Source organism: Acyrthosiphon pisum, chromosome A1, assembly GCF_005508785.2.
Source record: "Acyrthosiphon pisum isolate AL4f chromosome A1, pea_aphid_22Mar2018_4r6ur, whole genome shotgun sequence".
Taxonomy (NCBI): domain Eukaryota; kingdom Metazoa; phylum Arthropoda; class Insecta; order Hemiptera; family Aphididae; genus Acyrthosiphon; species Acyrthosiphon pisum.
This window is the reverse complement of record NC_042494.1, coordinates 17,678,239-17,690,658: the sequence shown is the minus strand read 5'-3', so window position 1 is coordinate 17,690,658 and position 12,420 is coordinate 17,678,239. Positions and strand designations below refer to the sequence as shown.

Genomic DNA, 12,420 nt, shown 5'->3' with positions numbered 1-12,420 from the left:
CCAGTTTGACGGAGACGAATGATTCGCGTCCATGTGAAAGGGCCCTTACCTGTTAAATAACGAGCTTAGTAAAGAAAAAAAAGATTCTGGTAAAAAAAACCATAAATCAACGAGACTTAAAAGCAATATTCTATGTGTTGCTACTTATTTTTATACAACTATGATAATTTATTGTCAATCAGATATCGCTTATTGACATTCCATTTGTTTTTAAGATAGTCTCGATCAAAAATTCACATTCGTGATGTGGTGCTTATAGATATTAGCCTTGTAAAACTATTTTTTTATTGTACTTATTTCGTTAAATAGACATATTATTATGCTTGATTTCAAATGTATTTTCATTTTCATTTCAAGCTATTTTTATTAATGTTGCTGTGTTAGAAGTCTCATCCTATGAAAAAAAAAATTTTCTTAGATTTGTATATATTTCTCATATTATACTATACATATTATTAGTGTTAAACATATTTTGTTATATGTGTAAATAAGAATCATAGATTTAATTAATGGTTATCATTATAATTATTTTGTACCTAAAAAAACTGAAAACCTTTTAGATTGGTTTAGTGCCATCAGAATAAATTATTGCAAAAATTAATATTTGTTTATTTCTATTGTTGATTATACACACATAATATATAGCATATTTGCTAGTAATTACCTTTTATTTTCTAAATTAAAAAAAAAAATGTTTTAAGTTTTATTCATCTATTTTTCTGAGCATAATATTGTGTAAAATAGTTAAAATTGTTATTTATAATACTTATATGCATGTTAGGTGTGGTATATTCCACGTTTATTGTTGAATAGCTTAGCTTACATTTTAGAATAATTTTTAATTTTATCTTCAAAACATATAATTATTTATTTTATTTGTAACCAAATGCAATTTACTAAATACATGGAATATACAGCTAGAAAATATTGTGTGGATATTGCATGCCCTAAAAATGCAATAATGTTTCATTAAATTGTAGAATCTGATGAATGCATAAATTTTACGTAAACGTGTATTTTTTTTATGTCTTACCACCTTTTGCAGCAGTAAAATAGCTTTCCAATTTTCAACTACAATATATATTCTGTTAAAAAATTAAGAGTACTATTCAAAAAACTGGAGTTTTCGAGAAAATCAATTTTGTTATTTTGAGGTAATCCCAGACATTTTTACCAAATGTTTATTTGAGCATCGTATTGTCTCTTTTGTGCTATTTATAGACATTTTCTAAAATGTTGCTTTGTATAAAAGCTTAGAATATTTAATACAAGATTCCTCATAATTTGTTATTAATAAAGTAAAAATAAGGTGAGTGTAGTGAAGTCCACTACATTTTTTTTTTTTGAGCGTTAATCTAGATTTTTGAAGAAATTCATCAAAATAGTGAACATTTTAAAATTATTTTGTATTTAAAAATGCATAAAATGTTAAGTATATTTTATACCTAAGGTTTGAAAATTTAATACAAGGTTCTATGGAATTTTCCTATAAAAATGTTAAATGAAAAGCTTGCCTATTATAGGTGCATAAGGAGATAAGGCAAGGCATGTCCTTTATCGGCCTAGCCAGTGGTAAAAACTAAAATTACACTCTCAGGTCACCTGGAGTCCACACGTCATATACATTAGCGTCTAGCGATCGCTATGGAAAGTATAGTCTCCAGCTTCCTGAAAGTCCGTAGTACCAGCTCAGCTTAAATGCTTGAAATTTCAAATGTGGTGCACCTTTGTGACGAAGAACATACTCAGTCCAGTAAACAACAGATTTTTCAAGCGACATTGGTCGATCTTTGAATATTTTTGAAGCGGTTTCAGAATTTTCCTTGTACCTATTAGAAATTAATTATTAGTAAGTACCTAATTTTAAATATTTATAATTTAAAAGTAATTTACATTTTTTTGTTGAGAAGTTCTAAAACATTTCTTAAGAAACTATCCTTTGTTAAGAGGTCCATAGATATTTCCGCATTCCCTAAATTGTCTAAAATTCTAGGTTGATCAACAGACACGGGGAACCAAGAACCGGGATTCCAGTGTCTAAGGTTTCATATACTCCAGATATACCTCCGTTATTAATGAATAGTTTCACATTTGGGTGCACTTAAAAAAAACCCTCAGGTGTAACTTTATTTGATAAATAAGCACATTTAATCGACAGTATATTTCAAAGTATATCACGCCGTGGTAACTACTTTCTAACCATCACATTTTTTGGTACCTATGTCTTCTAGTTCGTTTTCATATTTCCACAACACTCTTTGAGGAATTTGTGCGAGAACTTCCAATAACGCTTTTTTTATTTCTTCCGGTATCGATGACATTTTCATGGTTGAACCAAAAGTGAAATTAATAACTCTATGTGGTGAGTGGTGACTGTTTAATAAATTCTAAAATATCCTAAAATTATAAATTATAACAATCTGTATTCAAATATTGAGAATGGGACAAATTTTTTTTAGTATCATAATATACACTTTAAACACGATTATTATTGGTCTATATATTTTAATTTCATTAAGGTTTCTTCTGGTAATTTCTGAGCTGGCTTTAAATGAATTCCACCAATGTTGATAACGTTTGTTGGTTTAGAAGTTGGTGCATCAGTTGTGAAATGTCTATTTACGAATATCAATGATGGTGAGATACGTTTGATAAAATCATATTTTTCGGATCTGTGTATTTCAGAACCAATTATTTGTATTTGTTATTTGTATTCTTGCGCAATTTTGAAGTAAGTAGACAAACACATATTGGTTAATCTTTGAATGAAAGTTTTTGGAATGGCATGCAAAGTACATTTATGTGTGTCTGTTGATGGATTTAAGGTATGTCCGGTGCTGTAGCGTTCCATAAACCCAAAATACCCGCATTGGTGTGACGTAACTCAAAGGCAAGTTGAGCTTAATTGCAATGTACGATACGCAATCTGTGGCAAAGTTTTCAATTATATTCAGGTCAAAATCTGTGTTTTTACTATCCAACACTTCTTTCATTTTACTATTTTCATACACTAGATCACACTGTATTCGACTTGTCTCTACCAACAAATCCATCACTGTAAAGATATTAAGTCTCATATTTTTGATATCCATGTCTAGAAATTTGATATTCCCTTTAGATATATATCCACTCCGGTATAGTTTTCACGATTACCTACCGTCGGTAAACGATGTGGACACAGTGGCGTTGTGTCCCCTGTTTACCAACGTCCGTAGTATACCACTCATAAAGTTCTAGTGGCTTTTACCCCCGACTGTCTCCACGGCTAATATCCTTGCACTCGGCATATAACAACACTTATAATAATCACGATTGATTAACAACTTGTTCATATTAATTGAGTTCAATCTACCACTTTTGTTTAATACCTACTTGAAAGTTGAAACTAAATAAGGACATTAATTTTAATGATAAGTACCTATAGCTTAGATTTAATAGGTTTATTATAACATTGATTATTAACACTAGTATTAACAATCAATAATTATACATAATATGTTGCGTAATTGTAGAGGCCTACATAATTTGAAATAATTAATAATATATATTAGATCTTAAATAAAATTAACTAAACTCACAAACTTATTAATATCTTATAAATATAGAAAAGTACCCAACACATAAAAACAAATCTAAGCTCATATAATTATTTTTCCTTTGACTTTTTCCAATGTTTTTTTTTCTGTACCTATGTGACTTATTTAAAAATTATAGACAATGTTTTAATATTTATAGAAACAAACAACAAAATTATAGTAAATTGTTTAAAGTGTAAGAATTTTTTTCATAATTGAAAATATATCCAATAGTATATGCAGCTGGCATAAAAAAATGTTAGGCTAGGTCACACCACGCATGATAAATACCTATTTAAAAATGTTTAATTAAAATTTGTAGGTACTTTTAATTTTAACACCAGCCTAAGTGCTGAGACTTATTTTCAGTAAGAAGAACATAAAATTAAAACGTTTTAATACGTTTTCATAATTGATAACATATTGTTATTTAGCGAGTTATAACTAAAGTAATAAAAAATAATTCATTACTGTTGAAATTTTAATCTGCACATAATATACTAGCTGTCCTGTACTCCTGCCCGACGTTGTCCTAATAAATATATTTGTACAACATATTTACATCCCATTTTCTATTATTACAATTTATAATATAGCTGATCCCGCACATTTCGATGCCTGTAAAAAATGTCAACTCTTAAAAAAATTGTGATTGTTCAACTCCTTTTGGTTGTAACTCGTTGCAGAAAGTGCAACTCAGGCACTCCGGTATAGGCAATCCGACTATATACGTCGGATCGCGGACAATGGAAAAACAGACGCTGGAATCCCGGTTCTTGGTTCCCCGTGTCTGTTGATCAACCTAGAATTTTAGACAATTTAGGGAATGCGGGAATATCTATGGACCTCTTAACAAAGGATATCAAGTGGGCATTGTGCAAAAATTCGATTATATGCACACTCTGACTGATTAATCAATGGAAACCAACATACAAATAAAATACTAATTTCTCCTATAAGCTATAACCAATAGTAACCATTTATAAACAAAAATGTCCATCGAAAGTCTAAAAATCCCTGTTTGAACACCTCCCCGGGTTGAACCTACTGGGTCCAATTGTGAATCTAAATCATCCAAGGAACCACACAAACACACACAAAAAACTTCGTAAAAATCGGTCCAGCCGTTTAGGAATGCATAAAGGACATACAGACAAACATTAATTTTTATATATTATATATAATATATATGGATACTATTGTTGTTATTTTCGACCACCCAACTAATTTTTCCAAAAGAAATTATACATCAAAATCTTCCCCGTGACTCAACCGGTCTATTAGTGAAAACCGTACTAACATCTGTTGAGTACTTTTCGAGGTATGCTATGTCTAGTAATAAATATAATATAGCCCATGTTACCCAGGGATAATGAAGCATTCTAATGGTGAAAGAATTTTTGAAATCGGTCTAGTAGTTTTTGAGTTAATTCGTTACAAACATACAAATCTTTCCTCTTTTTACTATTATAGTATAGATGAAACATTATAACATGAATAGGTATAAAATAATGTATAATAATATGTAGTTATTATATTTTACATGTATTTCTGAATTCTGACTACAAATTAACTTTTTTTTGTCTCATTATGTGTTCTTCATCGAAAGACATTATTCTAAAATTTAACTGCCTACGCCCTACCTATCTGATCAAAATTTCTGACGTATTCTATTCACGGTTGAGCTTCAGACCATAATTAAATTATGTAACATGACAGAATAATTCTTCGATTTTTAAACGAGGGAAATGGAGCAAGTACTTACAGACTACACACTAATAAATGGATGGTAATACTGTATTTTTATATAAACAATGGTCGTTGTGATTGTGGGTTTGGTAGGGTTTTGTGGGATGCAATTCTTCATTTCTTCTACATTTTCCATTCTCCATTTATTTTGCTTAAAATTATTCGTTTATCTTATCCTTTGGAAAATTAACTGTTTTTATAATTTGTGGATCTTATAAACGATATTATGTTGACTATTTGTTTTTATAAATAAGTGTATAGGTCTATTGTATTAGGTATCTTAAAAAAAAAAATTTGTTCTCTAAAATTTTAAAATTTGACAACGAAAATTAGTAAACCAGAACGTCGTTTAGTCACTATAGATATAATTTCACATCTCCAATAATAATATAATATCACTAATAACTGAGATAGATATCAGCACATATCCAGGTAATACCGATAACTGCTGCACTGAAGCATATGAAAACGAAAAATGTGGGAATCAGCTGGATTAGTTTCAATACTTCACTTATTTTCGATGCATTCTAATTTATACCTGGACGAAACTAAAATAATATACCTATTAAGTCCCGATTTCGAACTAAAATCTTGGTCTGTGGTTTCAGTATAACAGAAAAATATACCAATTGAGCCACACTTGGGAAATGTATAATATTTCAATAGGTAGGTAGATTTTTTACTTTTGTAAATGTCATATATGTACTTATTAGTACTTATTGTGCATTTCTATAGTTATAAATGAAATAGATATACCAACGTTATTAAACATTATCAACAATACACTATAATATATTACATCTATTTACCAAATATTTCCAAATTAATGGAAATGTTTTGTTTATTATTTGGTGCATTTTTAATCACCATACATCACCATAAACGATTTTCTTTGTAAATAGAATAAATATTTTTCACAATAAATTAACACGAACTACCTGTATCAATAATGTAAACCTTAGCTTTAATAATAGCAATAACAATTCGTAGGTAGCGTAAAAAGGTGACACATAATTGTTATTGAACACACACAATAATGTTTGAATAAATAATAAATCTAAAATCATAATATCTATTAAATTACGCACAAGCGTGAACATTTTAATATTTGAACTCTGAATATTTATGTTAGAGGAATATTGAAATAATTAACTCGATTTACTTCAGTGATGGAAAACATAATTTTATTGAAATGACGACTGTTTTTAAATCAACTCTTGTGCCTGTCTTAGCTTTAAGCAAGATTTTTGGTTTGATTAACATATCTTATATACTTGATCCAGATGGATTATTAACTTTAAATTTACACTCAACATATTATTATCCATTCCTAGAATATACACGGATGATTGTGTTGTTAATATTCACATATAAGGTTTTTACCGAAGATATGTATTATATCGTACATTACCGTTTAGTTAAATTTTGGATAGCTATTATTGCAGCAAGATTATCAGAAATATGGACAGTAAAGTAAGAATGATAAATAATTATACCTAAGTTATTTAACATTTTTAAAACATCACCGGGGATAAAAATGCCCAAGATCAGCACTCAAACTTTTAGATAGTTAACATATTATACCTAATATGATACAATACTATAGATATATTTAAGTAGTAGGTAACCCATACACAGTATTATAATTCCTATGTACATAAGTTAAAATTACAAAGTTAAAATTATTGTTGACTAGTCAACAGTTGTTATCATATTATACACAATCAAGGTACAATCAAAACAGATAAATATTACACTTTTTATAGCTGAACACTAATCATTTAGTTAAAGACTTTTTGTACATATACTATCTACAAGGGTCTATTTTATATTTATTTACAAATTGTAACATCCAATTAATCAATGAATTTGAATTTAAAAATGTGGTAGCAGAGTTAGGGCAGAATAAATTGATATAACGTAATTCACGTTCGTTTATTTTAAGGTGTAAGTATCATTGCTAATAATTCAGAACAATCTACACAATAATTTATTCCTTTATACAAAAAGATTAGATCCAATTTTATGCGTAGTATTTTTAACGTGTCTAAATGTACACAAATTGAATAAATTAATTGTATACGATGAATGTGGAGTTTATTTACTAAAGGAGACGAAACGTAGTAATCGTTTTTGAATAGATTCTAAATCTGGTAATAAATTTTAATGTGGTGACCAAAGAGATGAATTATATTCGAGACATAAACGAACGAGATAACAGTAAAGTGTTTTAAAATTATAATGTTATTACAATTATTACAATGTCTTCTAATGAATATTATTATCATTTTTGTCGTTTTTAAATAAAAAAAATTAACCGTTAAATTGCGTAAATATTTATTATACAGCATATTTAAATACAATTCAATAATATGTTATATAAAATAGATATAAGTAGGTATTATTTGTTGTACATTTAAAAGAAATGTTTATTATAATAAAAATTATAATAATATTTTTTGTATAGATTGATTAATGGCATTATACAATTCGATCGAAAACTGGCATTACTATCGCCGGCATTTCCGGTTCACCAGCGTTCAATAAGTAAAAAGAAGTGGAATATCATATTTACATCATTATTTTTATACTTTGTTTCTTATGAAGTATTTGACATATACTTGTGGCCGCCGAACACATTTGATATTAACACTTTTCTTATATTTTTTTTTGGAATGCCATTCGTTTTGGACTATGTAGTTATTATAACCGTATGTTTTTATCTCAGTAATATCGGGTGTAGATTTCAAACATTAAACGATTTCTGGACGTGCCTCCCTCATGGAATGGTATCCGTCCCGAGCGAATGGACAGATTCTGAATTAGTTATGCTAATGGAGAGCATTAGGTTGTTACATGCCGAACTCACTCAGTTGTTCAAAATATTCAGTAGCAGTTTCGGTACACTGCTATTAGTATTTTTTGTTTGCTGCATTATCGATATTATATATGTAATTTATTTGATGATCAAGCTCGAAAATGTTATAAAACATGTACCATTGCACATGCTAAATATTCAAATCGTTGTTTTTTTAATGTCCGTCATCCTCGCTGCCTCATGGATAAATGAAAAGGTACCAATCAATAATTATACATATATATTATTATATACCTACGTCGATTTCAATATAATTAATCAGCGATTTGCAATGCCTATCTTATAATCTAATTATTATTAACTTAACATCCGTCCAACACAAAGTTCATTAAAACAATTTAAGATGTCGGTAGGTCAATAATAATTGTTCAATAATGATTTTAGAAAATGAAAATGGTATCATATTTACGATTGACTCCGATTTCAAAACTACCTGTAGAAGTAAAACTACAAGTAAGATATATTTTATTCCACTATTTCGTTGGTGTTTAATAGGTATACTAAGCATTATGCTGAGTTGCATAAACAATTTATTAAATTTAATGGTTCACTAAAAATTGAATGGACCAATCACGGGCCACTAAATTTTGTTTAAGGGACCATTAGCTCACTATTGAATATTGATTCATTAAATGTTTTGTGCAATCCAACATTAAGTGCATATTATATTTAAAAATTTAGTTTTATACTGTAATAACACTAAAACATTATCACCTGTCATAAATATTTTTGTTTTATACTTTTATCGCTACCGTAAAATCTAAAACAGTGTAAAAAACGCTATAGTTATTTTATCATTACATAATTTTCGATAATATTTAGGTAACTATTCTTATCGTGGTAGCTTAATATAAATGGATTATTATATTGGTTTTTTATCTGTCTTATGATTTACGAATTACCTATTTATTATAACTTATATATTATTAACTATGGTTAATTTATGAATAGATCAAAATGTTTCTGTATCAAATAACAATGTTGGAATCAGATGGAATTAGTGCTTTTGGGTTTTTCAATATAAATTTGAATTTAGTTGTGTCGGTAAGTATTTTTCTAAAATAATATACACTTTATTTGTGCGTCTTCCATCATATATGCATAGTAGTAATAGTGGTCATAGTGGTTATACATTTATTTTTCGGTAATTTAAATGATCAAATTGTATATTTATTTTTTTATACATGTAGATGGCCATGTTACTCATGACTGGATTTTCCACCATTGTACAGATGAAAAACCACCCTATTATTTTAGCGTTGGTGAATAACACACACATGTATCACAGCATTTGGGTAAGAAATCTTAAATAACCCCTAACCATATTTCAAGTACACAAACTTAATTTAACAAACCGGTAATTGGGTGTAGCTCTATACGAAAAACGATTCTGAACGGAGACGGTTTGTCAGCCCATAGGATATTTGTTATGGTGTATAGTAAATGTTAATATAAACATTCAGTGAAAATTGCATGTGTTATAATTTTGTTTTAGAGTTACACCAAAATCCAAAATCTTTGTACAAAACCGATTTTGAGTAAAAATTCCCATTTTTCCTTAAATTTTTTGAATTCTACTATAAATTTTAACCTCCTGAATCTTCCAACTAGATTCACTTCCCATCAAACAAGATAGGTACTATTAAAGAAAACACACATCATTGTAAAATCACTCCACTCAGAATCTAAAATCGAATGATGTATACAATTTTTATAGCTACTGAATATTTTTTATTCGCTAGCTAATTTTTAAGTTAATATATTAAATTCTTTGATTGTTTTAATAAAATCAGAATATGTTTTATGTATTATGTTTACTATTTAAATACAAATTATATAATACATTATATTTAATAGCTGATAATATGAAAATTTATTTTTAGGAAAATGTGTATGCTAGCAACTATTCAAAAAATGTTACATCTCGTTAAAAACTCAAGTTTTATACATTAATTAACTGTTATTAGCAATATTTTAAGACGTATTTTAATAAAATATATAAGTAGAAAGTACCTAGTAGATAATACCTGTAAGCACCTGGCGCTAAAACCACTACACAACTTGTTAAAATCCGCCATTTTCTTTATTTTGCATCTTATTTACGTTGTATAATTAAATGATAAGTTAGTAATTATTAATATCACTAGTAAACTTGCTGTTGATGTGTATATACAAATAATAAATATTAATTATTAAAAAACGTTTAAAATCATTGTATTCTATTTAACCAGCTTATTGTACCTACTTAAAATAATGTACTTACTTAATTTTAGATACTCGTATTGAGTAATCATTTTTTTCTTTTTTCTTTATGATAGCAATATTATTACCAAAATCGATAGGACTATATGAATTATGAGTCCAATTAAGGTTCTTTACAACATGTATCACTATTGTATTTATTTTAGAATGTTTGTCATTATAAATATTACAATTATAATATACTGGCTGAATATTCTGTCTTCGCCCGAGTGCAGTTTTTTTGTGGAAAATCTTATATATATTATACACTATATATGTATATACATAATAACCAATAGGCGTGTATCTCAGTTTTAGTGTATCTCAGATAAGGCAAACCTATCTTTGTAAAATAATTTTACCTAGATGGGCAATCGCATTTCATGGATTGGATTTAGCACTTGATATATTTTTTAACATAGTTAAAACTACTTACTCTCTACACTTTTCTGACATCTCTAAAAACAATCTCTGAGATTTTCGTAAAATTAAATTGAGCAGTTTTTGAGTACCTATATAAGCTACACACATACATTTGTATTTAAGATATAGTTTCTATTTATTCGAGGCCATCATAAGCTTGTACCTGATTTACCAGAGTGTCCAATGGCAACCGCTACATAAAAAAAAAAAATAACACAAATTTCTACTATTTTTTTTTTCCTGTACAATTGTTCATTGTAACAACCTTAATGTCTTTGTCAATGAATACCACAAGTGGGTAGTAGGGAGATCATATTGTGATCTATTTATCTATGAATACATACGCATGAATGAATGATACTAATACGGGGGCCCCTCCTATCCAAGAGGAGACATGTGCGGTCTTTAGTGAGTGATATTTGGCATAGATAAATAGATTACCTACCATAACAGAATAGGTATAATATCATGAATGAAAATCTGTTTATGTTATTTTTTTCTTCATTATTATAGTTATAAGTAGCTTGTGCCTATAGTATATATCAACGCTTCAACGCATAATAATATAATATTTTGTTCCTTATAATGTGGATATCTTCAGCGGTGGCTTACGTTACAATAATAATGCCCAACATGTGTTTATGTTGTTTGTAGCAATTCGTTCGAGACTTTTCCGTAGGTGTAGGTATGTATAGTATCGCTGCTCTCTATGTTTCTATAGCTATAGTTCTAATGCATGTTAAGTATCTACTTACTTGCTGTTGGTAAACGGAGAAAAATTCTTCCTTGCCAGTGTAATGGTCCCGGATCAGCATGTGTAGATTTACGGCTATATACCTTACTTATTATAAGTATACTTATAGGTACTAATATATTTATTATATATTTTACCATTTCTACCTATTTGCATATTCTTTCGATCCGATCCGATTTCACCACTCACTACTATGTTTTTCTAAATCAATACATTTAATTAGGTAATTGTTATATTTAATTTATCTTATTGTTTTAGATAGATTGCCAATTTTGATAGATCATGTACACGACACAATTCCTTTAACTTTTAAGATACCTATTGCAATTATATTTGCAATCTAAGATATTCCACAATTACCGTAACTACAATCATACCTAACATGTGAGTTGTTAGTAAAATGTATTCAGTGCAGTCGTATTATAATTTACAGTGTCTCAATTACGTTGTTAAAGGCAAAGTGACATATATAAGCGTAAAATAAAGCAAAAAACCATTGAAGTTGGCATGTCTGGGATGGACAGTGAAATTTCATACAGTCCGAACAATGTAGGTATAATTTTGCTATATTGCTTGTAAGGCCGTCACATATTATATAGAGAAGGATTTAATAAATATGTCTTATGAATAGTATACATTGTATACCTACTTTATCTACAATCAACTAATATTAGGCTTCAAAAAACATGTCACCTTAAGATAAATTATTAGGAGGTATGTTTATAATAATAATATGATGTAAAAATGTTATTTAGAATAATATATCAAAAATAATGTGACATTTTATCATAATGAACTTG

General features: G+C 28.3%; 1 protein-coding gene and 1 pseudogene across 1 annotated transcript; one reads left to right on the top strand and one right to left on the bottom strand.

The window, feature by feature from the left end:
• Positions 1-1,425: 1,425 nt before the first annotated feature.
• LOC115033500 lies at positions 1,426-3,421 on the bottom strand (annotated as a pseudogene).
• Positions 3,422-7,797: 4,376 nt separating this feature from the next.
• LOC107882782 lies at positions 7,798-10,394 on the top strand. The gene is made up of 5 exons (XM_016801686.2): positions 7,798-8,398; positions 8,587-8,655; positions 9,154-9,246; positions 9,393-9,497; positions 10,086-10,394. Exons 1-5 carry the CDS (start codon positions 8,000-8,002, stop codon positions 10,131-10,133), a joined length of 714 nt encoding a protein of 237 aa, XP_016657175.2. The 5' UTR covers positions 7,798-7,999; the 3' UTR covers positions 10,134-10,394.
• The last annotated feature ends 2,026 nt before the right edge of the window (positions 10,395-12,420 follow it).

What these genes read in the sequence shown, in the direction of transcription:
- LOC107882782 (XM_016801686.2), top strand. Translation starts at nt 8,000, where the DNA reads ATGCCATTCGTTTTGGACTATGTAGTTATTATAACCGTATGTTTTTAT. An exon ending in CTGTAGAAGTAAAACTACAA is followed by an intron (nt 8,656 to 9,153) that starts GTAAGATATATT and finishes ATTTATGAATAG; the next exon opens with ATCAAAATGTTTCTGTATCA. An exon ending in ACATGTATCACAGCATTTGG is followed by an intron (nt 9,498 to 10,085) that starts GTAAGAAATCTT and finishes ATTTATTTTTAG; the next exon opens with GAAAATGTGTATGCTAGCAA.